General features: G+C 43.9%; 1 protein-coding gene across 5 annotated transcripts in view; it reads left to right on the top strand.

Annotated features, from left to right (window-relative positions):
• LOC101053049 (family with sequence similarity 120 member A) overlaps positions 1-27,393 on the top strand; it is a 119,934-nt gene that overhangs the window by 40,015 nt on the left and 52,526 nt on the right. For 3 of the 5 annotated variants that reach the window (XM_074395569.1, XM_039474743.2, XM_074395568.1), the window contains exons 4-7: positions 5,739-5,867; positions 6,764-6,860; positions 25,483-25,583; positions 25,801-26,087. In XM_074395569.1, coding sequence (XP_074251670.1) covers positions 5,739-5,867; positions 6,764-6,860; positions 25,483-25,583; positions 25,801-26,087 — 614 coding nt within the window. The remainder of the gene's footprint in view (positions 1-5,738; positions 5,868-6,763; positions 6,861-25,482; positions 25,584-25,800; positions 26,088-27,393) is intronic. The other 2 variants (XM_074395570.1, XM_039474745.2) reach the window with 1 other exon arrangement.

Here is a 27,393-nt window from a genome sequence, read left to right as displayed (position 1 = left end):
TAAGCAGCAAACACTTGACTTGTTTAGTTTGAGTGTTAATTTTGTTTTTATGAAGAGGCAAGGACAAATTACTTTAACTCTCCTGTGCAGTTACTGCTGTGATGAGATGAACCACGTGCTATTTTAGAATCTCAGGGAAGGTTTAGCAACACAGTTATGATGCCTTTCATGGACAAACAAGTCTTGATGTGTTTTTTTCCCAGTTGGCAGCATATTGATAACTACCTTCATGTATGTGGTATTTATTTATACAGGTATGTGTAGAGATATGTAGATAGATAGCATATAAATTAACTTCTCATACTTATATGCTTTTATCATGTTAAAACATTTAACAAGTTTCTAAGGGATTTATCTTAGAATACCTTTTATTACCAAGATTCCCTGGTATATTTAAATAAAAATACATCTACAACTATCTTATCTAGATATCTATCTATCATCTTATCAGTTTTCTTCAATGTATAATATCTCATGTGAAGTCCATCCTTATGTCTCTGTGGTATTGCATTTCTGTCTTCTAGCCACTTTCTCATATGGCAGGGCTGGGGTTTGCTGATGTGACCAGGCCCTTAGGACAGCACCCCTGACTCCTCCCGCACATGGGTAGTGAATGCATGCCAGGTCCTGACCCTAAGGATTAAACAAGACGTCAGGGAGCTCATCCTGGATTGGATTTAGAAGGCTAGATTAGGAGCCATCCGGGACGGGAGCAAGCTTCTCTCTGCACAGGCTCGGAGCTGCCTGTGGAGCAGGGTGGAGGAGGGCGGCTGGTGGGGAGGGCAGCTGCATGGTCAGCAAATTATAAAGGGCCAATATTTTCAGCATTAAACCAGAGGTAGCATGTTTGATGTTACTGAGCCACCCAGAAGAATTTAGAGAACACTTTAAGTTATAGCAGCTCTTCACTTCAAGGATCTTTTAGCTGCGTGTTGTAGGGCTGGGGACAGTGATGATGAGGATATCCACAGGAGCAAAAGCAGCAGGTTCTGTTGATTTTACTTTGAAGTGGGATGGGAGTGCAGCAGGGCTGCCCAGTTACTTGTGGTATCATGGATGTAAGCCCTTGTCATGGGCTGCACATGCCCCTTGGAGACAGGAGGCCCTGCACTCTTCCCTATGAACTTCTTTACTTGTGGGGAGAGCCTGTTGCTGTTCCTGCTTGCTCTGACCTGGAAGGTTGGCTCGTTTGCTACGCAAGGCCCGGGCTCCCCAGGTGCAGGTGCCTGTTGCAAAACAAGAAGCAATGGTGGCAAAATGAACACCTGCCTAAATTAAACCACAAAGTTTAGGACCAAACTATTAAAAATACGATCTTCGAATGGTATGGTCTTGTTTATGAGTATTTTGGCATTGTGTTCAAACCAAAGTTGATCGCAGCCAATTTAATGTACTCTTCTCTAATAACAGCTCATAGAACAGAAATTGTCTCTCTTTTAAACCTTCCCATCCATATCAAACAACATGACATTGAGGTTAAGAGGGACCCTTTCTCTAAATGAAAATACAATACTTATCCTATATAATTTTGGAGGGCCCAAAGATGTGGAAACAATGTATTTGTAAGAATTATATTAAACAATCTTCATTTGATAAACAGTACCTTACGATCAATCCCAATGCTATCTATCAAACTCGAATGAGAGCAGTTTCAGCATCAACTCTTGAACAGTAGGAAACAAGATACCCAAATCTGCTCTAAAGGGAGCAGCACCAGCTGATGTTCTGCCGAGTCTCTAGGTGTTCAGGACCTGATTACAGGGAAAACAGAATCAAACAGGTAGGTGCTCTGGACCCAAGCCATGGTGACCTGCCTCCCTCCTGGGGGCCCAGTCTCCCGCCAGGGGATTTTGGGTCCCTGCGGATTTTGGGCGGAGTCCCAGGAGCCAAAGGACCACTTGGGAAGGGCTGAAACTTAGCTTCACAGTCAGCTAGCTTCTGTCTATAGTGGTGGTGTTCTTTCTGGCACTCCTGAGTGCACTCTCAGTGGACATGGCAGCCATCCAGCCTTCCTGGGCCCTTTTCTTATAGAAGAGGATCTCCCTCTGAAAACCGAAAGTGTCTTCCTTCAGTTTCCAGCAGTTGCAGGTCTGACACATGCAGTTTAAGTACTTGTGTGCCTTGCAAAGTCTCTGATCTAGGTCCAGGCAGTAGTCATCCTCCTCCATGGACTCCTACTGAGGACTCATCATGGGTTCTCAGTGCAGTTCAGGCAGAGTGGAAAGCTTCAGCTGTAGCTTTGCAAGTTCCTTCCCCAGCTGTGCCCTTGTTCCCTGCAGAGAGGTCTGCTCGCCAATCAGACTTTGGATCTGTGCTGTGCATTCTTTACTCCTTTGGAATTCTTTCCACAATTGCATATCTGCTGCTCCAGTCTTTCCTTGAGGACCTTTGAAGGATGCACGTAAGTCACCGTCACTATCCACATATTTTGGAGGAACTTGTGGCCAGGATACTAGCGGATCACCATATTCTGCTTCCCTGTTCCACTTCATTGCCGAGTCCTCATCCTTCAAATGGTCTCTACTGCTGTCTAGCAGGTGCAGGATGCTTGGAGGGGTGTGTGGGACAGGGAGGTCATTCTCCTCACTCCAGTATTTGTGGCCTGTTCTGTTACTGTCTTTGCCTGCTCTGGCCTTTTCATCTTCTCTGACTGCAAGCATTGCTTCCATCTCACAGTTTCTTGGTTGGACAGTTCTGCAGGTTGCTGATGGCCAATTCTGTCATTCAGATCATCTGCTTTGCCCCAGAAGATCTTCTCCACCATGCTGTGAAGCATGCAGGGCCTGCTTTGTTCAGTCACTTGGGGAAATTCAGGAGGCCTGCTTTTCTTTTTTCAGAAGCTCACCTAGTCCTGGCCGGAAGACCTTGTTTCATTTGAACCGTCAAGTAGAGGGTTTGGAGTGTTCAAGGCCAGACTGGCCTCTGGCATGGGTGACATTAGGCTACCACCGGCCTGGGGTGCTAGCCGCATCTTGGATCTGGCCATTCTGTGGACCTCATCTTGGGCTGAGTCCCTTTGGGCCGACTCTTCTTTTCTTCCCGCTGTATGTCATGAACATAAAGTCCACCACAGCAGTGCACATCCAGATCGCCCAGGGTATCCATAGGTTCGCTGGTACTGTTTCAGGATTCTGTACATCACTAGTACTGCTGCCCACAGGGGGCCAGCAGCAGCTGAGTAGGCATTGCGTGGTGGGTAGCAGGCCCTCTGTTGCTGCCAATGGCTCTGCCTCCATTTGCCAGTGGCCTGTGGGCCGTAACTGACCACTCAGAACCCTGTGGAGGGTACCATTTCTAACACAAACAAGGGCTGCTGTGATAGACGTGTGAGAAATAATACAGTACTATATATAAAATGCTCGGAAGCATATCTGGCTAAGATGTGTTAGCTAATATACTCATGATCCTCAACAACAAAGTAATAGTAACCTAATACGCCTTTATAACTCACTGGAATATGCCCCTGTTTTGTGCTTCCTTCAGCCACAGAGACTTGGAAAGGTGAGGCACTTACCAAAGGGGACTCTGCTGTTCTGCAGCCGCCGCCTCACACACGTGGAGATTAAGAGCAGGGGCCTGGAGGGGAGTGACAGAGAAGTCATGTCGATTTTAGGTTTTTCAGCACATATAATGGAAATGTTTACACAGTTCTATGGTCTATTAAGTGTGTAATGGCATTACATCTGAAACACAAGGTACATCCTTTAATCAAAACTACTTCAGTGTCAAAAAATGCTATGATCACTTGAGTCTTCAGTCAGTTGGAATCATTTTGCTGGTGGAGGGTCTTGCCAATGGCGGCTAACTGATCAGGGTGGTGGTTGCTAGAGGTTGGGATGGCTGTGGCAGTTTCAGAAAATTGGACAACATTCAAGTTTGTCACATCAGTTGACTCTTCCTTTCATGAAAGATTTCTCTATAGCCTGCGATGTTATTTGATAGCAGTTTACCCATAGTAGAAATGTTTTACAAAATTGGAGTGAATCTTAAACCCTGCCACTGCTCTATCAACTAAGTTTATGTACTATTCTAAATCCTTTGCTTTTATTTTGACATCTTTGATGGCATCTTCACCAGGAGTAGATTCCATCTCAAAAAGAGTTTCTTTGCGTATCCGTAAGAAGCACTTTATCATTTATTCAGGATTTATCATGATATTGCAGCAATTCAGTCACATCTTCAGGCTCCACTTCTAATTCTGGTCCCCTTGCTATTTCTACCACATCTGCCGTGACTTCCTCCACTGAAGTCTTCAACCCCTCAAAGCCATTCATGAGGGTTGGAATCAATGTCTTCCAAATTCCTGTTAAGGTTGATATTTTGACCTCCTCCCATGAATCATGAATGGCTATAATGGCATCTAGAGTAGTGAATTCTGTCCAAAAGGTTTTCAATGTGCTTAGTCCAAATGCATCACAGGAGTCATTATCTATGGCAATTCTAGCCTGATGAAATGTATTTCTTTAATAATAAGACTTGAGTGTCAAAATTACTCCTTGATCCATTATGGGATGTGGAATGAATGTGTGTCAGCAGGCATGAAGACAACATTCATTTCCTTGTATGTTAACATACAAGGGCTGGTCCCTCCGCAGGCTTTTGGGAGGATCCTGGCTTGTTCAGCCTCGAGCATCTGAGGCCCTGTCACGCCACATCACTGTGCACAGATTTCCCTGCCTCCTTTTTCCACGTTTTGTGGACCCTGTGATAATCCAGGACAGGATTCTTATTTGGAGGTCAGCTGACAGGCAGCCTTCATTGAACTTTGCCGTGTTATGCAGCATATTCACAGGCTCTGGAGAGGAAGATGTGGACAGCTTTGGGCGGTCATTGTCCTACCTACCACAGAGCTCTTATTAGGTAGCTAGTCTTCTTTTTCAACTTGTTAACTTAATCTTTTTCTGGTATCAACTTTTTGGCTAATGAGATGTTCCTACACTTTATTTGATATTCTCTGTCACCTTCCTCAAACATGTCCCTCAATGGGCAGTGATACCATTTTTCTCCAATTACAGCCGAAGTTGGCCTTTGAAGGTGGATTCAGGGACTTGATAATTGCATTTATGCTTATAGTTTCAGGGAGTCCTGGGCTCTTATCTAAAAGTCCCACTGCTGCAGGCCTTTGTCTTTGTTGGCTGGTGTCAAAAGAAAGGGACTGAATGGTGACTCAAGCCCTTCTTTCTGGGCTGCTTTGTGCTTCGCTTGTTTTGGGTGCGGGTCCTGGGCTTGGAATTAATTGAAAACAGGTCTTAGACTTCTCAGAAGTGGTGGAAGGCGCTCAGATGCTCTTTTCACCCAACACAGTTGAAGCAGCTGAGTTGTATTTCATCCACTGAAAGGAAAATCCCGTTCTTGAGCTTCAAGACGTGAACAACTTAGGGAAGTCTTAGGGCCGAGGTCTCCCAGGTGGACGGCCAATCGTCAGACGCTGACAGTTATCTTAGAGCAGGCGTCCCCAGACTTTTTACACAGGGCGCCAGTTCACTGTCCCTCAGACCGTTGGAGGGCCGCCACCTACTGCGCTCCTCTCACTGACCACCAATGAAAGAGGTGCCCCTTCCTGAAGTGTGGCGGGGGGCCGGATAAATGGCCTCAGGGGGCCGCAGTTTGGGGACGGCCTTGGGGACGCCTGTCTTAGATGGTAGCTCCTTGTTGGAATTTCTGACTCCTGCATTCAGATTAGCCTGGTTCTAGGTGCTCACCACCTGCTGTTGACACCTGTGTTTGTTTTTTTTCAGGTTCGGGCCCACCAGCTGGTCTTGCCACCTTGCGACGTAGTGATCAAAGCCGTTGCTGACTATGTCCGCAACATTCAAGACACCTCCGACTTGGATGCCATAGCTAAAGATGTTTTCCAGCATTCACAGGTAAAACAAAGAAAGAAAGAAACAAACAAAAGCAATAAAAACAACAGATTTATGAGATAGGACTTTGCATAGTGGTGTGGTCAGGTTTGGAAGGAGACTTGCGGGTGCAAGCTGACTGGATGGGTCTGAGAGCTCTTGCTTATCTCCTCAGGCTTCTGGGAGAAAGCTGCAGGCTGCAAGGCCAGAGGCTGAGGTAGCCTGGCCGTGTTCCCTGCCAGCTAGGAAGTCACAGCCACCTCACCCAGCTTTTCCAGCCTGAATAAAAGGAGGGAGATTCAGGTAGATGGTTGGTGAGGTCTCTGCTGCTCCTAAATTCTTGATCTGAACTTAGTAGGATCTGTATTGCAGAGTTTTCAGAACATGAGCTGTATCAAACCAGTCATATGGTATTACAAATCTCTGAATTTGTCTCTTTCCTTCAGGTGATGGTCAGGGATTTTCTTCTTTTTTGGGGGGTTAGGCATGCCAACAAGTTGGCATCAGTATAGTAGGCGAGGCTGTGTGGAACTCCCGCTAGAGAGCTGAAACCCTGGGCAGGCACATCCTCAGTCTGTTACTGCCATCCGTTCCCTGGTGCAGATGGCTTGAGAGTCCTCGCTGGGCAGGACCAGAGACAGAGCAGAGTGGAAGTCAGAGAAGTCTTAGAGCTAGAACCCATGGCCCTGACTACGACTTTGGAGTTCTGCTCTGCCAACTACCTTGCTGTAAAAGAATTCACATTTGTTTGATGTTTTTGTAATAATCTCTTTATATTCCTTGAAGTTTTTAATGTCATTCTAAATTCTTATCTAACTTGAAAAGTTGCAGATTATTAGACATGTGCTGAATTATAAAAATATTGTGATACACATGACCAGTGACAGTAATTTATGAAGATTTTCCTGCCTTTATTTCAGTCTAGAACAGATGACAAAGTTATTCGATTTAAGAGAGCAATTGGATATTATTCAGCGACTAGTAAGCCTATGTCTTTTCATCCACCACATTACTTAGGTAAGTAAATAAAAGCCTCTCTGTGATCAATATTGCCCATGTGATAGTCCAAATAGGGTTAAATATTCACCACAGAATCTTGTAGGTTTATGCTTTTGAAACATGACATTCTGTAATTATAGCAAACTTCCTGGGCAGACTCAGTAGCAATCCCTGAAAATATTGAGGAGGAAGAGAAGACTTAATAGCCTTTGTGGGTTGTAGAAGAATCAGAGGGCATCATGCAGATGAGGCAGCAGGTCGAGGGGATGTTGATGTCTTGGCGTCTCTGAGATACCACTTCTAAGTAAAGAACTGCCTGAGGACATAGAAGGGCCTCCACGACTGCCAGTGCCTTCATAAATGCCATGTGTTTGTAGTTTCTCTTTCTTTGATTCCTGCCCCCCCCCCCTTTTTTTTTATTCTTTTTTGTTGTTGAATAGAATCTCGCTCTATCACCCGGGGTGGAGTACAGTGGCGTGATCTTGGCTCACTGCAACCTCTGCCTCCCAGGCTCAAATGATTCTTGTGCTCCAGCCTCCTGAATAGCTGGAATTACAGGCATGCACCACCACACCCAGCTAATTTTTATATTTTTAGTAGAGACAAGGTTTTACCATATTCACCAGGCTGGTCTCGAACTCCCAGTCTTAAGTGATCTGCCCATCTCAGTGGATCAAAGTGCTGGGATTATAGGCATGAGCCATCACGATTGGTTTGCGAAAGTTCAGAGATTTGAAATTGGGAATAAAATTATTTATAGCTGTCAGCCTGAAGCCTGCTTCATATTAACTGTCTTGTGGAGGTTATAAAGCATCAAACCGTAAGTAGAAGTGTGAGAAATAGACACCAACTCTGGTTTAAATTGTGTTGTTTGCTTCAGATAAGTTAGCAAAAGAATGCATGTTCAAGAGACTTTTATTGGAATGAGACTTTTTATTTATTTGAGAAGACTAATTCCAAGATTAAAAGTGGCCTTAAGAGTGGCACACTTCATTTATTCAAGGGTAGTGTCCGCTGTGTGCTAGGAACTGGGCTTCGGAGATAGAGGCATGGCACTGACTTCGGCTGCCTGTGTATGTGGCTGGGTGATAGACAAGGAAACATGACCTGTGCCCATGCTCTGTAATAAAGGAGGTATGGCTTGTAACCTGGAGACTGGCGTGGGTGGAGGCCAGGACTGCTTGGCCTGGGCCTCCCCGCTACGAGGTCAGTAAGTGGCCGCAGCCTCCCAGTGGGGCTCTTTGCTGCTCTCTTGCTCTCCCCTCCAATCCATTTTCTTACCAGCAGCCAAAGTAACGGTTAAAAATGGCAATTGGACTGTGCTACTCCCATGCCTAGAATTCCCCATTGGCTTCCCATCACACTTGGAATAAATTCCCAACTGCTTACCTTCCGTCCTCCGCGTGATCTGAGACCACTAGCTCCTCACTCCTGAGTGCAGCCTCCTTTCTTGCCTTGCATGAATCGAGCTAGCTTCTGCCCTGGTCCTCTGGGCCAGCTGTTGTGCCTGGAGGGCTTTCTCTGACCAGCTTGTGCTTGTGCACTTGTAATTTGTGAGATCCAGGCTGTAATGTTCTCGAAGGTCTGCCTGGCTTTAAGTCTGTGCACACACCTTGGCTTCTGTTTTTCACCACTACCACCCTTTACCCTGTCACTCCCCGCAGTGTAGTCTGAGGTAATGAGGGCCTGTTAGTCACCTTTACTCTTGTATCCCCGGTGGATAAATATTTGACTGAATGAATTGATCAACTTGGTTTTTTAAATCAAGAGAGTGAAGTGATGTGTTTTAGGATTTTTCTTGGAAAAGGGGCCTAGGGCATTGGCAGGAGGGAGACTAGTTGTACACTTTCATCTGGTAAGGTGAGGTGTATGGGACCAGATCGTGATATGTCTGCTGTATATCCTGCACACACAAGAAGTCTAATATTTGCTTGTGGGGATGATGGGGAGCATGAACATTGACACCTGGGGCCTACTGCCTTCTGACCTTGGGCTCCCTGTTTTGTTAGAATGGGGTCATTATGTGAATATTAAAAGAAAAGGCATATGTAAAGTGCTTTAGGGAAGTACTTGTTCAGTCATTCAATGCCCTTTTAGGTCATTCTGCCTATAAGAATAACGGATACTGTCTGATGGTAGATACTATCATTATTCCCGTTGGCAGAATGGCCTCAATCGGCACTGAATGACTGGGCATTGGCATGAGCAGTGAGGGACCTGACCAGGAGTGCACAGGTGGGGCGGGCAGCCTCTTACGTTTCTCCGACGCTGGGCTCCTGTGGGACAATCCGTATGGCAGGTATAGTTTAGAAAGTCCTTAGAGTGAACTTGGGACTAGAAAATCTACTTAGGAGAAAATTTGGAAGATAAGTATGGGGAAACAGCACACGTAATTAACATTTGGCATTGATCTGGGCTCCTGATAATCAAGAAGATGTTATGAATAGGCAAAGTGAGTTAAGTTTGAATATCTTAAAAATATGTTCTGTCAAATGCTTTTGTGTTTTTATCAAATTATTAATATTTTAGGTAAGTGTTTTAGAGATAAAGTTTACTCAGAATTTAGTATTACTTTCATTTTCACTACTCGGTGGTTTATGGAGAACAGGAAAGTAACTGGTAGAGTTTGGGATGTTTGGGATGATAGTTTTAGGCACGTTAGTGTACGTGTGAACTGCCTGTAAATCCTCCTGTACAGCATTTCCTGATGTTTCTGGCTGTTGCAGAAATGAGGGTTGTAGGCAGAGGGACTAACCAAAAATACAGACACAGAATGACAGCCAGGCAGGAAGTTTGGGCAGTGTAGAATTTCAAGATGACTGTGATGCAGCCTGGAATGGCAGGAGACAAGCCTGGAGAGAGGATTCAGGCAAGATGGGGAAGGACGTTTTGTTTCAAGCTACATACACACAATTTGGAATTAGCAGAAATGGATTCTTGTAAAAATAACTTTAGTTTTTTTTCCTGATAACTCTGAAGAAGCATAAGCTATATTAACTCTCACTGATTTTTACCCCTGCATACTACTGGGATCCTACCAGTGAAACTAGCAGGATGAGGACTGGAATCTAAGACGAAAGTATACAAGGAACAACATGGAGTTGGGGGGACTTTTCTGGCGCCCCAAGTTAGAACCCAATATATATTTTCCATGGAGATATTTTTGTAAGTAGTAGATAGGTCTTTGGTGATTTGTCATAGAATCCAACCACAGTCCGTTATGTTATTCTACAGGAAAATAATTCGGAATTTTGAACAACCTATGTGGGGGATATTACTTTCTTGTTATATTAGAATTATCTTATTGATCATTCAGAAATTGGAATGTGTATAGAGTTTTGAAGAAATTTTAGGGTAATCATATTATAAGCTTAGAGCATGGCTGTTGGCAAAAAACACGGGCAAGTTGGTCTAGCCAGAGGGTTCTAAACTTGGCTAGAATTTTAGATTCCACCTCAAATCTGCTATTTCAGGATCTTAATTGGGCCTTAGGAATTTATATTTTTAAAAAGAAATGTTCCTAGCTAGGTATCACTTGGCCTGGCTTTTGGGAACCACTACTCAGCCTCTGTGCTTTTCCTTGTAAGCCTGTAAATCTGTCTGCAGTACGGAGAAAAATACCTTAGATCTCTAAACAGTTACTGGGTAGTATACCGTTCATAGAAGGACACACATACACACACACACATGTGCGCACACAATAGAGTCTCCCAGAAATCAGTGGTGTGATGCATACTTATTTTTTTAAGAATTCAGTATGTCATTACTAAGCAATGACCTGCCTATCTGGAAATGATTGTGATTTGTTCTTTCTATCACAGCATGTAAAATCTGCTATAGCTCACCAGGAAATCACTAATCTAAATACAAGCACAAATAAGATATGTCATAGTTGACATTTCAAAATATTCATTTCCCTGGTTAAACCAGTAGCTCCAAAATCATTGATTTTCACAAAATCACAAAGTAACAAGTAACACAAGTGTTGGGGTCTCATCTCAGACCTGTGGACACAGATTCTGTGTGCAGATGAAACTGAGGCTGAAGAAGTATCCAGTGTGTCATTGGCCTTCCCTCAGTGAAAAGTAAATGAGCTCCTACTGCACATTTTAATTACATAATTTGTTAGAGTGGTTAACATACAAAACACCAACAACACCGCATGCTGGCGAGGATGGGTCGCAACGGGATGTGTTACTAATGGGATTGCAAAAACGGTACAACTATTTGGGAAGACAGCTTTGCACATTTGTACAAAATTCCCGATTATGTTTGTTGGTGTTTGCCCAAAGGAGTTGAAAACTTAAGTCTACATAAAAACCTGCACACAGATATTTAAAACAGCTTTATTGATAATTGCCAACACTTGGAATCTACCGAGATGTCTTCAGTAGGTCAGTGGGGAAATAAAGTTTGGTATATCTAAGCAATGGAATATTATTCAGCACTAAAAAGCAATGAGCTATCAAGCCATGAAAAGGCGCAGAGGAACATGATTTCATATTACTAAATGAAAGAGGCCAATCAGAAAAGGTTACATACTGTGCAATTCCAGCTATAGGACGTTCCGGAAAAGGCCAAAAGTATGGAGGCAGGAAAAAGATCAAGGGTTGCCAGAGGTTGTGGGGAGGGAGGGATGATTAGGCAGATTTTTAGGGCAGTGAAACTATTCTTTATGATACTGTAACGGTGGATAAGCATGGCATTATACATCTGTCCATATCCAGGAAATGTACAGCAACAAGAGTGAACTCTAATGTCAGCTGTGGGCATTAGGTGATCATAATGTAGTCAGGTTTGGCTCATTGGTTGGGACAAATGTATCACAGCAATGCAAAGTGTGATTCTGTAACCTTGAAATTGCTAAAAAAAAAAAAAAAAAAAAAAAGAAAAGAAAAGTCTATTATTATTATTATTATTATTTTTTTAAAGACCTTGTTCATTTGTTCATTTCATGACAGGCAGTGTGCTGGGTGCTGGATGGTGTTGTAAATAAGAGAGCAGTTACCATTGCCCCTACAGATGAATGTACAGGCTAGTGGGGAAGTGAACACCAGGGAATCCTGCAGGAAAGAGAACAGGAGCCTCAAGGAAGACCAACTGGATTGAATCAATCTAAGACTAAAGTAGCTGATTCTGATTGATTAGATTATTGTTGAGAGTGGGGTTTGGGGATTCGTTAGGCATCTGGCAAGGTGTCAATATGGGATGAAGTTTATTCCATGCAGAGGAGGTGGCATGTGAAGTGTCCTGAGGTGGGAGGACATGGTAAAGAAGAAAGGGAAGAACAATGTGGCCAAAGCACAGAAAGCGGGAGAGTGGTCAGATGATGCTGAGAGCTGCAGTGCGATTGCGGGCACCACCTTGAATTTTAGACTTTACTCTCTTAGAACATGAAAGCTCATGGAAGAATTTTTACCTGTAAAAAAATGATTTTGTAACTATTATACTGTAATGTGTTTGTCTTAGAACATTACTAATATCTTCCTTAGGCCTCTTACATGTCTTCCCTGGTTGCATTCCTCTACTCTCTACCACCCTCACTTTCGTATTAGTCATTCTTGTGTTTCTCTGTATAATTTTATCATGTCTGTATCTCTGAATACTAAATAATTCCATTTTGTTTGTTACAAAATCGTGTAGCATGTACTCTTCTGACTTGCCTTCCTTTTTTTTTTTTTTTTTTAAATTGTACTTTAGGTTCTGGGATATATCGTGCAGGATTGTTGTATAGGTACATACATGGCAAGGTTTGCTGCCTTCATCCCCCCCATAACCTATATCTGGTATTTCTCCCCTCGTTATCCCTCCCCACCCCTGCTGTCCCTCCCCTAGCCCTCCCAACTGACTGCAGTATGTGATGTTCCCCTCCCTGTGTCCATGTGTTCTAATTGTTCAACCCCCACCTATGAGTGATAACATGCGGTGTTTGGTTTTCTGTTCTTGGGTCAATTTGCTGAGAATGATGGTTTCCAGATTCATCCATGTCCCTGTGAAGGACATGAACTCATCGTTTTTTATGGCTGCATAGTATTCCATGGTGTATATGTGCCACATTTGCTTTATCCAGTCTATTATTGGACATTTGGGTTGTTTCCAGGTCTTTGTTATTGTAAACAGTGCTGCAGTGAACATACATGTGCATGTGTCTTTATAATAAAACAATTTATAATTCTTTGGATATATACCCAGTAATGGGATTGCTGGATCAAATGGTATTTCTATTTCTAGGTCCTTCAGAATTGCCACACTGTCTTCCACAATGGTTGCACTAATTTACACTCCCACCAACAGGATAAAAGTGTTCCTATTTCTCCACATCCTCTCCAGCATCTGTTGTCTCCAGATTTTTTAATGATCACCATTCTCACTGGTGTGAGATGGTATCTCAATGTGGTTTTGTTGTGCATTTCTCTAATGACCGGTGATGATGAGCATTTTTTCATATGTTTGTTTTGGCCTCATAGATGTCTTTTGTAAAGTGTCTGTTCATATCCTTTGCCCACTTTTGAATGAGTTTGTTTTTTTCTTTTAAGTCTGTTTTAGTTCTTCGTAGATTCTGGGTATTAGCCCTTTGTCAGATGGGTAGATTGCAAAATTTTTTTCCCATTCTGTTGGTTGCCGGTTCTCTCTAATGATTGTTTCCTTTGCTGTACAGAAGCTCTGGAGTTTAGTTAGATCCCATTTGTCTATTTTGGCTTTTGTTGCCAATGCTTTTGGTGTTTTAGCCATGAAGTCCTTGCCTATGCATATGTCCCGAATGGTTTTGCCTAGGTTTTTTTTTTTTTTTCAGGGTTTTTATGGTGTTAGGTCTTATGTTTAGATCTTTAATTCATTTGGAGTTAATTTTAGTGTAAGGTGTCAGGAACGGGTCCAGTTTCTGCTTTCTGCACATGGCTAGCCAGTTTTCCCAACACTATTTATTAAACAGGGAATCCCTTCTCCATTGCTTGTTTTTGTCAGGTTTGTCAAAGATCAGATAATTGTAGATGTGTGGTGTTGCTTCTGAGGCCTCTGTTCTGTTCCGTTAGTATATGTAGAGACATATACTGTATTGGTACCAGTACCATGCTGTTTTGATTACTGTGGCCTTGTAGTATAGTTTGAAGTCAGGCAGCATGATGCCTCCAGCTTTTTGCTTAGGATTGTTTTGGCTATGGGGGCTCTCTTTTGGTTCCATATGAAGTTTGAAGTGGTTTTTTCCAGTTCTGTGAAGAAGGTCCTTGGTAGCTTGACGGGGATAGCGTTGAATCTATAAATTACTTGGGGCAGTATGGCCATTTTCACGGTGTTGATTTTTCCCAACCGTGAGCATGAAATGAAATGTTTTTCCATCTGTTTTTGTCCTCTCTTATTTCATTGAGCAGTGGTTTGTAGTTCTCCTTGAAGAGGTCCTTAACATCCTTTGTTAGTTGTATTCCTAAGTATTTTCTTCTCTTTTTGGCAGTTGTGAATGGGAGTTCACTTTCGATTTGGCGCTCCATTTATCTATTATTGGTGTATAGGAATGCTTGTGATTTCTGCATATTGATTTCTGCATTTGACTTTGACTTCAACAAAGTCCTGAGACTTTGTTGAAGTTGCATATCAATTTCAGGAGATTTTTGGGCTGAGACGATGGAGTCTGCTAAATATACAGTCTTTCATCTGCAAATAGAGACAACTTGGCTTCCTCTTTTCCTAATTGAATACCCTTTATTTCTTTTTCTTGCCTAATTGCTCTGGCTAGAACTTCCAATACTATATTGAATAGGCGTGGTGAGAGAGGGCATCCTTGTCTTTTGCCAGATTTCAAAGGGAATGATTCCAGTTTTTGCCCATTCAGTATGATATTGGCTGTGGGTTTGTTATAAATAGCTTTTATTATTTTGTGATACGTTTCATCAATACCTAGTTTATTGAGGGTTTTTAGCATAAAGGGCTGTTGAATTTTATCAAAGGCCTTCTCTGCATCTATTGAGATAATCATGTGGTTTTTGTCTTTGGTTCTGTTTATGTGATAAATTATGTTTATAGACTTGTGTATGTTAAACCAGCCTTGCATCCCTGGGATGAAACCTACTTGATCGTGATGAATTAGCTTTTTGATTTGCTGTTGCATTCTGTTTGCATCTATGTTCATCATGGATACTGGCCTGAAGTTTTCTTTTTTTGTTTCATCTCTGCCCGGTTTTGGTATTAGGATGATGTTAGTCTCATAAAATCAGTTGGGGAGGATTCCCTCTTTTTGAATTGTTTGGAATAGTTTCATAAGGAATGGTACCAGCTCTTTGTATGTCTGGTAGAATTCAGCTGTGAGCCCATCTGGACCTGGGCTTTTTTTGGTTGATAGGCTATTAATTGCTCCCTCAACTTCAGCCCTTGTTACTGGTCTATTCAGGGTTTCAGCTTCTCCCTGGTTTAGTCCTGGGAGAGTGCAAGTGTCCAGGAATTTATTCATTTCTTCCAGATTTACTGGTTTGTGTGCATTAAGTTGTTTGTAGTAATCTCTGATGGTAGTTTGTGTTTCTGTGGAATCGGTGGTGATGTCCCCCTTATCGTTTTTGTTGCATCTATTTCATTCTTCTCTCTTCTTTATTAGTCTGGCTAGTGGTCTATCTATTTTGTTGATCTTTTCAAAACACCACCTCCTGGATTTGTTGATTTTTTTTTTGAAGAGTTTTTTTGTTCCCTATCTCCTTCAGTTCTGCTCTCATCTTAGCTATTTCTTATCTTCCACTAGCTTTTGAGTATTTTTGATCTTGCCTCTCTAACTCTTTCAATTTTGATGATAGGGTGTTGATTTTAGATCTTTCTTTGCTCCTTATGTGGGCATTTATTGCTATGAATTTCCCTCTAGACACTGCTTTAAATGTGTCCCAGAGATTCTGGTATGTTGTGTCTTTGTTCTTGTTGGTTTTATTTCTGCCTTCATTTCATTGTTTATCCAGTCGACATTCAGGTGCCAGTTGTTCATTTTCCATGAAGTTGTGCAGTTTTGAGTTAGTTTCTTAATCCTCAGTTCTAATTTGATTGCACTGTGGTCTGAGAGACTGTTATGATTTCCATTCTTTTGCATTTGCTGAGGAGTGATTTAATTATATGGTAGATTTTAGAGTAAGTGTGATATGGTGCTGAGAAGAATGTATATTCTGTGGATTTGGGGTTGAGAGTTCTGTAAATGTCTATTAAGTTTGCTTGGTCCAGATCTGAGTTCAAGTCCTGGATTTCCTTGTTTATGTTGTCTCATTGATCTGTCTGATATTGACAGTGGAGTGTTAAAGTCTTCCACTATTATTGTGCTGGAGTCTAAATCTCTTTGTAGGTCATTAAGAACTTGCTTTATGTATCTGGGTGCTCCTGTATTGGGTTCATATATATTTAGAATAGTTAGCTCTTCTTATTGTATTGGTCCGTTTACCATTATATAATGCTCTTCTTTGTCTCTTTTGATTTTTGTTAGTTTAAAGTCTGTTTTATCAGGGACTAGGATTGTCACCCCTGCTTTTTGTTTCTCTGTATTTGCTTGGTAAATCTTCTTCTGTCTCTTTATTTTGAGTCTGTGTGTGTCTTTGCACATGAGATGGGTCTCCTGAATACAGCACACTGATGGTTCTTGACTTTTTCTCCAGTTTGCCAGTCTGTGTCTTTTGATTGGGGCATTTAGTCTGTTTACATTTAATGTTAATATTGTTATGTGTGAATTTGATCCTGCCATTTTATTACTGGTTGGTTGTTTTGCCCTTTGGTTGGAGTAATTTCTTCATTGCATCATTGTACCATTTGGTCCTTTTTTCAGTGGCTGGTACTGGTTTTTCCTTTCTGTGTTTAGCGCTTCCTTCAAGAGCTCTTGTAGGGCAGGTCTGGTAGTGACAGAATCTCTCAACAATTGCTTGTCCATAAAGGATTTTATTTCTCCATCACTTATGAAGCTTAGTTTGGCTGGATATGAAATTCTGGGTCGAAAGTTCTTTTCTTTAAGGATGTTGAATATTGGCCCCCACTGTCTTCTGACTTGTAGGTCCACTGCCAGGAGATCCGCTATGAGTCTGATGTGCTTCCATTTGTGGGTGACCTGACCTTTCTCTCTGGCTGCCCTTAGTATTTTTTCCTTTGTTTCAACCCTGGTGAATCTCACAATTACATGCCTTCTGGTTGCTCTTCTAGAGGACTATCGTTGTGGTGTTCTCTGTATTTCCTGTATTTAAATATTGGCCTGCCTTGCTAGGTTGGGGAAGTTCTCCTGGATAATATCCTGAAGAGTGTTTTCCAGCTTGGATTCATTCTCCCTGTCACCTTCTAGTACACTGATCAAGCGTAGATTAGGTCTTTTCACATAATCCCGTATTTCTTGAAGGCTTTGTTCATTTCTTTTCACTCTTTGTTCTCTTTTCTTGCCTTCTCATTTTATTTCATTGAGTTGGTCTTCAATCTCTGATATCCTTGCTTTTGCTTGATTTGTTTGGCTATTGAAACTTGTGTATGCTTCTCGAAGTTCTTGTGCTGTGTTTTTCAGCTCCATCAAGTTGTTTATGTTCTTCTCTGAGCTGGTTATTCTAGTTGGCATTTCTTCTCACCTTTTTTCAAGGTTTTCAGTCTCTGCATTGGGGTAGAACTTGTTCCTTTAACTCAGAGAAGTTTATTACCCACCTTCTGAAGCCTGCTTCTGTCAATTTGTCAAATTCGTTCTCCGTCCAGCTTTGTTTCCTTGCTGGTGAGGAGTTGTGATCTCTTGGCGCGGGAGAGGCATTCTAGTTTTTAATGGTTTCATCTTGCGCTGGTTTCTTCCCATCTGGTTGGATTTATAAAATTTTGATCTCAGGTAGCTGCTGCTTGGGGAGGCAGCCTTTCCTTTGTCTGCCTGCAGAGGTGCTGCTGGGCTGCCACGGATTCAGTGGAGCTGCTGTGTCGTTTATTTACTCAGGAAAATTAGGCTCGCTTCTGCACTGGTGGCACCGCTCCCTTCCCCCCACCGAACTCCATCGTTCCTGGTCGCTCTCTAACTAATGTTCTGGGTGCGAAACTCTGGAGTGAGAGTTTTTTAGCCTGCTGGGCTTTGTGTGGGGCACAGGGGGATGACTCGTTGTGCCGTATGGGCTGTTTCCCTGTTTTCAGTTCCCCTTCTTTCTGGCGGGCTGGTGGCTCCGTCCAGCTGGTTTTCTGGCTTTTGCATCAGCCAGTGCTTCGGCCTAGACCTGTGCTGACCGCCCCAGCGCCCGCCAGAGTTGCTGTTCTGCCCTGTTCAGGCAGCTCGCTGAGGCACTGTATCTGAACCGAAGTCCCAGATGGGTAGTCTGACTTGCGTTCTTAACTCAATATTTATATTGTTAGATTTAATTCATGTTGGCATAGTTCAGTTTTTAGTGCTGTATAGCATTCCATTATCTTAATATATATTGGTGCATTCTATTGTTGATGTAAAATGGACTGTTTCCAGCTGCTTACCATGATGGATAGTGCCCTTGTGAACATTGTTTCGTGTGACCCGATACGCACAGGAGCAGCATTCCAGGGAGCTTCCAGGATAGAACCTTGCTCAAGCCTCCGCTGCTTCCAGACATGGATGCACCTGTTTATTCTCCTGGCAGGAGTGAAAGAACCCTCTTGTTGCTCCACTTTTTTTTTTTTTTTTTTTGGTCTACTGATTATGAAACTATCGTATAAAGGTTTCAGTTTACATTTCCCTGATTACTAATGAGGTTGAGAATCTTCATATTTATGGGCCAGTAGGGTTTCCTCCATTGTAAAATGCTTTTTCGTGTTGTTTGCCTGTGTTTCTGTTGGGTTATTTTTCTTGTTTATTCATAGGGATACTTCATATATACATTGTATGCTAGTCAGATATATGGACTGCAAATAATAATCTCCCAATCTGTGGCTTGCATTTTTCTGTCTTCATGATGTGCTTTGGTATCAGAGTTCTTAATGTTAGATACATGCATTTTCCCCTTTATTGTCTGTACTGTTAAGTCCTATCCTGCATTTATGGATGAAATGATGTCGTGTCTAAGATTTGCTTCATAGTAATGCAGTAGTGTGCAAAGAAGGGTGGAAGTGCAGATGACACGTGATGGGCTGTGTGCTGGTTCATTTTGAAGGTGGTTGATAGATACATGTGGCTGATAATACAGTTTCCTTTTTTCTTGTGTATGTTGTAAAGTGTTATATGAGAAGGAGAAAAAGAAAACTACAGATTTCACATTAGAGCCTGCAGTGGACTTTATTCAGACTTCAGCAGTGCTGAGTTCTGAGAGGTTGGGCAGGATGAGAGCGCTGCCTGATAGTTGGAGTGTTAGCAGGGCCACTCAGGGCAGGCTTTGGCTGCTCTCAGAGCTCCCGAACTTTGTGTGTGTGCAGTTGGTTGGCCCTCAGGAAGAGGCAGTCAATCCTGGGAAAAATCATGTTTCACTTTCCTTCTTCCTAAGTATAGAAATTCATAGAAGAGGATAGGATGATAGGATGGGTAGCAAGCCCCTGACCGCTGTTCAGTCATTTCCATAAAGGAGTGGGGCTTCTAAATTCAGGGGAGAATTGAACAGGTTGAAGTTGTTAATGGGAATGATCACTGCTAAGAGAGAGGGGTTAAGGATACAGAAAGGCATGGTTTGGGTACACATGTAGTTTTACATTGGGGGTAGTGGAGCCTGATCTCACAGCAGGCAGCTTCCTGCCACCTGGCCTTTTGAAAGTCTAGCCTCCAGTAAGCAGCATGAGGAGGTCACAGAGTGGTCAGACCGAGGATAGATGTGTAGAGTAGCCAGACTGCTGTGTGTCAGAGAAGAAATTTGCAAATAGGAACATGTTGAAAAAGGTGCTAATCAGCACTAAGCAAAGAACAGATGCTACACAGTGACCAGCAACCTGGTCCTGGTCACAGAAACACAGTGGCCTCAAGTATAGCAGCTGGCAGGTACTAGAGAAGGTCCTCGTGTGGTGTTTCATTTGGACAGGAGCCTGTGGTCAGCCTGTGTTCTGACAGGTCCCCAAGGCTGATCACATTCTACCAGTCCAGACTGTGTCTGAGGGGTCACCTTCCTGTAACGCCCATTGACTGAGTTGGATGCAGACCTAGGAGACAGCAGGCTCGACTGGTCTAGGGTGGGCACTGCTCCTTCCAGCTCTCGGGGTAGCCTGCCCAGGAGAGGGAATCCATGTTGTGAAAGTCGCTTGTGGCAAACCTGAGGGAGAAGCCCGGCAGGTCCTGGGGCTGCTGTTCTGGGCTCTGGCCAGGGGGAGCTTCCCCTTCTTTGCTGTTGGTCATCACTCCATCCTGACTGAGAAGAGCTCCTGTTTTGCGTGAGGTCTGTGTGTCCTGCTGCTCCCCTGACTTTTCCTCTGACTAAACAGCACTACTTTATATGTCACCACAGCCCCCATCCCTGTGTCACATTGCTCTACAGATAGTGTTGACAGTTACTTTGAAAATATACATGCTCTGTCTCCAATAACACATACCCCAGAATCTGAGAAGATGGGAAAATATCCCACTCAGAAGTTGGAGACAGTATATAAAAAGTGATTTTAAATGCCGGACGAGTGATCCTAAGCTACGGAGAAGAGGTTTTCAGCCTCCAGGGAACCCAGTGGCACGCCACTCAGACCCTGAAGTCTGAATAAAGTCCACTGCAGGCTCTAATGTGAAATCTGTAGTGTCACCTGCCTGAGACAGCTGAGTGCTCTAGTGAAAGGATCAAAGGATAGAGGCAGGTCTTCTAGGGCAGAAAGAGTGAAGACGTGAAAGAGCCCGCATAGTAGCCCATCTGCCCCAGGCTGGACCTGGCCGACAGCTGGAGGGTGGACCCACGTGGTAGCCCTCCTGTCCTGTTGTGGTCAGGGCAGGATCAGGGCCCCTGGGGCCTCCTGCAGAGCAGCTCAGCAGGGGGGAGGGACGGCCTGGGGGGGGGGGATGTTGGGGACTGACCAAGCCTGGGGGCAATGACCCTTAAGTAGGGCCCATTATAGAAGCTGGCGATGACTTTCTTATTTTTTCCAGAGATGGTCTGATACTCTGCAGTGTGGAGGTGCCATATTGAGCCATATCTCTGTGGTCAGTGTCAGGAACATGTTTAGTTTTTTGGTACTATAATGATTTTTTAATTTTTTTTTTTATTTTCACGAGGTAGTCAATAGTATACTATTGTTGTGTTTTAATAACAAGCCTAAACATTTGATATGCCTTAAAAACGTTTTATATTAAGTTCTCAGTTTGTCCTATAGCTTTGTTTACTAGACTTGCCCTCGCCTAGATTTTTACTGAAGTTTGTTGTTGTGATGAAAAACTGTTAGCTTAACAAAAAATAGGAGGACAGGAGAATGAGTCAGTGGTGGCGCACCTACTTCAGGTTACACAAATGGCAACCTGTGCTCAAGATCATTCTTTTATAAAAAAGAGATGCATCAGGCTTTTCTAAAAGTCACGTACAGCACCCTTGAACTTGTTTTTATATTTTCTCACCTCTACATACGGAATAATTAATACCTTCCTTTGATTTTAAATTAAATGCTATATTGTACATACTATTCTGCACTTGGTCTTTTTGAGATGCATCCTCGTTCATCTTGATGAGTTTTTATCTTGAAAGCTAACGCAGATGACATTGATGTTAAGCCCCAGAGACTGACGGAATAGAGGGCACCACGGGGAAGTCAGGGCATTACTCCCGTTGAGTAAGGCCACTCATCTTGCCCTTCTGGTCTAGAATTCCCAAGTCGAAAATTGGATTCTCCTGCTGGTGCTGGGGCTTTGCTTTCAGTGTCTGCTCTGCGACCTTTTGCTCCGTTTTCAGTGAGTTCGTGGTAGTTAGTATGGTATAGGAAGTGACACAGACTGCCTGGATAGTGTGGCTGTTTTGGAAGGTCATTTTTATTTTGAACTTAAAAATCAGATGTTTTAGAAGAACCAGTACCCTCCTTTGAGCTATTGTCTGATTTAAAAGACTGCAGCGTGTGTCTTCCCAAAGTGGATGCATTTAGGTTTATTGACGTTGGGTTTGCTCATGGCATTTCAATATTTGGTAACAAGTGAGGAATGTCAGTGCAGTTTGCAGTGACCTCAAAATAGAGACCTGGTAGAGTTTTCTTTTACGTTGTGCTTTTCCAAAATCTACAAATGGACAGAAACCAATTGATCTTATTTCATCATAGACTTACAAAACTCATTTCGGTGGCTAAATGGGATTTGGGGTCTTTGTTTTTTTGTTGTTGTTTTTGTGAGACAGGATGTTGCTGCGTTGCCCGGGCTGGTCTGAACTGCTGCCCCAGCCTCCCAGTGTCGAGATTGTAAGCGTGAGCCACCGTAACCAGCTTTAGTGAGATGTAATGTTCCTTTTCTGCTTTCTTGAACTTTGCTCAGTCAGTACAAGCATTCTGTTCAAACTGATTAATTGAACCCAGGAACTGAATACATTTAGGTGAAACTTGCTACTTGAGACTCGGGACGGGGTGGATTTGAATGATGCTGTATCTCATGATGTCTGCCCTCTTGCTATCCACATTCAGGGATGGAAACGATTTGGAGAGCAAGGAACGCTTCTAGAAGTTCAGCCCAGCTCTCTGCTGTAGAATGTTCTTGTATGAGCAATCAAGCAGTCAGTAAAGCAGCCCTTCCCATTGTTGAACTGCTCTCGTTCCTAGAAAGTTCTTGTTTCTATTGACTTGAAATTGGCTTCCCTGGTTTAATTTTTCCTGCTGTTCTGAATTCTTTCACGTGTCACACAGAATATGCCTGTTCACGTAGGTCATAATCTTAGTTCTCATGGGCCTTGCACTTAGCCTTCTTCAAGCTGATGATCCCTCAGGGTTTGTCTCCTTCTGTCACCAGGCCCCCTCTTCTGAGCACCAGCCTCTGGCTCGTCCATGGGGTCTGGCCAGCACCACAGGCTCTGGGCCGGCATCGGCTGCCCCCGGGCTCTTAGCTCCTGGGAGTTGCTCTTCCATCCTTTGCCTCCCTGGGCACCCACTTTGCACCTGGTCTCAGTCCCGGCTTGGCCGGCCTGACCAGCTCTGCTGGGCCTCCTCTCCCGGCAGGATGGCCAGACGTCATGCCCTCCCACTGTGCTCCAGGCCCCACCCTGCCTCTCTGGACACTGGATCTGTAGTGTAATGCGAACAGGTCACATGAGAGTTTCCTTTGTATACCTTCTTATCTTCTGTAGACTATTGTTATTTAGTACATATGTGCATTTACATATGCTTAAAATGATTGGAAAATTTTGCCTTGTCTATGTTTGCAAGCGATGAAAACTAAAGGTGGTTGGTATTATATTGATTTATTTAATCTTGAACTCAACATTTTCAAAGCTGTATTTTTTGGGTAATGCTTGAAAATCATACAATACCTACCCATATAGTTTTTTGTTGTTGTTGTTTTTGTTTGTTTGTTTTTGATGGCGTCTGACTCTGTTACCCAGGCCGGAGTGCAGTGGTACAATCTCTACTCACTGTAACCTCTGCCTCCTGGGTTCAAGCAATTTTCAGCCTCTGCCTCTCAGGTAGCTGGGGTTACAGGCGCCCGCCACTATGCCCGGATAATTTTTGTAATTTTAGTAGAGACGGGGTTTTGCCATGTTGGCTACCCTGATAACCTTGAACAGCTGACCTCAAGTGATTCACCCGTCTCGGCCTCCGAAAGTGCTGGATTACAGGCATGAGCCACCAAACCTGGCCCGTTTTCTTTCTTTCTTTTTTTTTTTGTGACTTATTTGTTATTCTTTTTTGTTTAGTTTAACATAACGTTTCAGAATAATATGCCAAGTAATAGAGGAACATTTGTTAGGTTGGGCTAGGAATGGGGCCTGGGGTAAGGCTGACTGTAATTCTGAGAAGAGGTTCCAGTTTAACACCATTCCTTTCCTTTAAGAATTTTATCTTATTTTAATACAGAGCAAAAGCCACATAGCTTCTTACAGGAGTAAGTGAGTCCTTTGAGGACGTAGGTAACTGAGCTGTAAAAATGGAGCTCACACAGCCGAGGGACTGCAGTGGATGTTTTTTTTTCTCATCCTTCTGAAATAACTTTTTACTATTTAAAAATCATTTTTAAAGTTATGAAATATTTTGAAATATAGTAAATTGTTTTCACCTTTTCTTCTTTTACTCCTTGTCTTCAGTCTGCGTACTTTTTTTTGACGAAAGCCCACCTCTTTAGTAAGTGTGAAAGGAAGCGCGTGAGAACCTGGTGGTGTGATCCCCACTCGGGAGCCCCGTGTCCCTTCTGAGAAAGATGCCTCTTGTCGTAGAGGGGACACACAGTGGCTCTGCTCAGCTGCACCTGGGCACCGGTTTAGACGAAGGCCTGCAATCCGCAGAGGCGGACCCTGGGTGAGGAGGTGCTTCTGCAGCCTTCAGAAAATGCAGACAAATGGATTCACTTATTGGACTGCCTCGATAGAACAGTGACTTGCTCTGTGGATTCACAGAAGGTTATTTGAGGTCAATGACTGGAATGTGATTTTAGGAAATATCCTTTCCTTGAAATTCATTGGTTTTATGCTGTAATGTAGTTTGTTTGCTTTAAAATAAAGTTTGTGCTTTCAAGGAAGATTTTAGGATGTAATGGCCAAAAGTAGAAAAACAAAAATGATCATCTTCACTTGAATATGGCTGCTACTTGAGTCTAGACTTTCATTTTTATTATTCCAAAGTTAGGTATGTCAGGTCACCCAGGAGACATTATACACTAGGTGTTTTACATGTAAGTCAATTATATTGTTTAGGCTTGAATAGATTTTACAATATTCTCTGGGCCAAACTTGCTTATCACAATCACCTGCGAACAGGTTTTAAAAATAATAGCGAGTTCGATTGCACATGTGGAGGTGCAGATCTAGTGACGTACTGTTTAATGAGGAACACCTCCTTATGTCGTCTGTGCCACGCGTGTGTGTGTGTGCCATGTATGCACGTGAGCGTTGTGCTTGTATGCACACCTGTGTGTATCTCTGCCTGTGTGTGAGTGAGAACGTGATCGTGCACACACACCCCTGAGAGGCATGGATCTGTGGCCTTGTTGTTCAGCTGGGAATGTGTTGTGTGCACGTGTGTCTGCGTATGCATGTTGCATGCAAGTGTGAGATGTCTGTGACCGCACACATGCCAGGCTCATTATTCCTAGCTTCTTGTACAGCAGTTATCTTCGTTTGGTACCAAAGTGGAAGCTGTGCTAAGGGTTTTTCTTGGTGTGAGCTAGGATCAAAGGGCTGTGGTGTTTTACAGCTTGTGACCTGAGGGCCCTTGGAAGACAGGAACTTTAGAGGAATTGTAGTCCGTAAGCTTCCTGGTCCTTCTCTGGAGCGAGTCAATAGCAATCTGTGCTTCAATCCCAGCCTCTGTGGCTTGTGCTTGGCTCTCAGGAGGCTGGACCAAGGACAGTGTTTGCACTCATGGTCTCAACATGTCCGGTATTGGCTTAGAGAGGCCTCTTGTGCAACTGCACTCTAGCCTGAGTGACAGAGCGAGACCCCATCTCAAAAAGAAAATGTATTGTTTTCTTTACTGTAAAATAGCAATTTGTAATGATTTTTGAGAAGTGGGACCCATGGTGGTGTCGATGTCTGAGCCAGGTGAGGGTGAGACCCCTGGCGCCATGCGCTGGCCCCCAGGATCCCTGGGAAACGCGTTCTGTTCACAGCTGTGTGATTCTTTTCTCTCTGTGTTGGTGAAGCAGCCAGACCCGGTCCGTTTGGAATGCCTGGGATGGTGCCGCCGCACGTTCCTCCTCAGATGCTCAACATTCCGCAGAGCTCTCTGCAAGCCAAGCCCGTGGTAAGGCGTTCCCTGCGTCGGGTGGGGTGGCGGGCCTCAGACACGGTGCGTGCATTAGATTTTGACAAATGCTAAAATAAGTCCCTAACCTCTTGAATTGATATGTGAAATAGATGCCAGTGTTTGTTGACATAAAAATGAGTCAGGAAACGTCAGCCTGGGCCCGAGTCGGGTCCCGCCTGCCACGTGCGCATGTGACCTGTGCCCTTCCCTTCAGGCCCCACAGGTGCCCAGCCCAGGGGGTGCCCCGGGCCAGGGTCCATACCCGTACAGCCTCTCTGAGCCAGCAGCTCTCACCTTGGACACGAGCGGGAAGAATCTGACGGAGCAGAACAGCTACAGCAACATTCCTCACGAAGGGAAACACACGCCCTTGTATGAGCGGTCCTCGCCCATCAACCCGGCCCAGAGCGGCAGCCCCAACCACGTGGATTCCGCCTACTTCCCTGGCTCTTCTACATCGTCATCTTCCGACAACGACGAGAGCAGCGGAGGGACGACAAAGTGAGTGGTGGCAGGTGGCTGGGTCCCTCCTGGCGGGTAGCGACCCGGGGAAGCTGCCTTGTGGCCTGCCGGCCCCGCAGGTGTTTCGCTCAAGGATGTAGTTTGCCGCAGGTAGGTGATGGTCAAGCTGTTGTCAGACGGGGGCTCCTTGGACAGAGAAGAAAGAGGAAGAGTAGGTGTGTTCTTTGACGTTTCCACGATTTAAAATCTGCGCCATCCCAGCCCCATGGCCTGGAGCTGCAGGAAACTTTTCTGGGGAGGAGTTTGACAAAAACTGGTTTGTGTGATGACCAAGACATGGGGGCGTTTGTCCCGTGTGGTGCCACTCACACACACCACAGCAATCCCCTGCCGCCCCCCAAAAGCATTAATCTCCTGGCTCCTGGGTCAAGGGAACTCCCAATTTCCTCTCCTTCTCCTAAACTCTGCAGCTCACAGGATGCTTTTGAAATAACACTGTTTGCCCAAGCAAAACCGTGGAAAGCTGCCTAGACCCAGGCTGGAACTGTTTCCTTAGAGGAATATTTTAAATACTGTGTGTCCCTGTATAAATGAGTTCACAAATACATGGTTGGTTAAAATATGATCGAGGAAATCTTAAATTTGCACTCCTCACTTCATTTAAACTTCTTTTTTTTTTTTTTTTGAGACGGAGTTTCGCTCTTGTTACCCAGGCTGGAGTGCAATGGTGCGATCTCGGCTCACCACAACCTCCGCCTCCTGGGCTCAGGCAATTCTCCTGCCTCAGCCTCCTGAGTAGCTGGGATTACAGGCACGCGCCACCATGCCCAGCTAATTTTTTTTTTTTTTTTTGTATTTTTAGTTGAGACGGGGTTTCACCATGTTGACCAGGATGGTCTCGATCTCTTGACCTCGTGATCCACCCGCCTCGGCCTCCCAAAGTGCTGGGATTACAGGCTTGAGCCACCGCGCCCGGCCCTTCATTTAAACTTCTTATGTTTAATTTAAAAAAAGAAAAAAAAAAAACCAGAAAGAGAAAGAAAGTGTCTTTCTCTTAAGTCAGTGTCTCCTTTTCCTTAGTGTGAACTCTGCTCACAGGGTGGGTAACCAGGGCTGGCTGATGTTGCATCTGCTCTGATGTAAGAAGTCTAATAGATGTAGCTGTCAGTTTCTGTGTGAGTTCTTACCTGGTGTGTCACCTGAAGCAGGTGATCTTTCCTCTCTGTCCCCCGTCCATCTGTAAAATGGGAATGGATGTCTGTTGACCCAGGGCAGAGGTTACTGAAGGGCTCACTGCCACCCAAGGATGCACACCCTGTTTATGGCGGAGACATATAACATTAAT

The sequence above is a fragment of the Saimiri boliviensis genome, chromosome 2 (genome assembly GCF_048565385.1).
Source record: "Saimiri boliviensis isolate mSaiBol1 chromosome 2, mSaiBol1.pri, whole genome shotgun sequence".
NCBI classification, from domain to species: Eukaryota; Metazoa; Chordata; class Mammalia; order Primates; family Cebidae; genus Saimiri; species Saimiri boliviensis.
The sequence above is the reverse complement of the archived record's forward strand: the minus strand, read 5'-3'. Positions and strand labels throughout refer to the sequence as shown.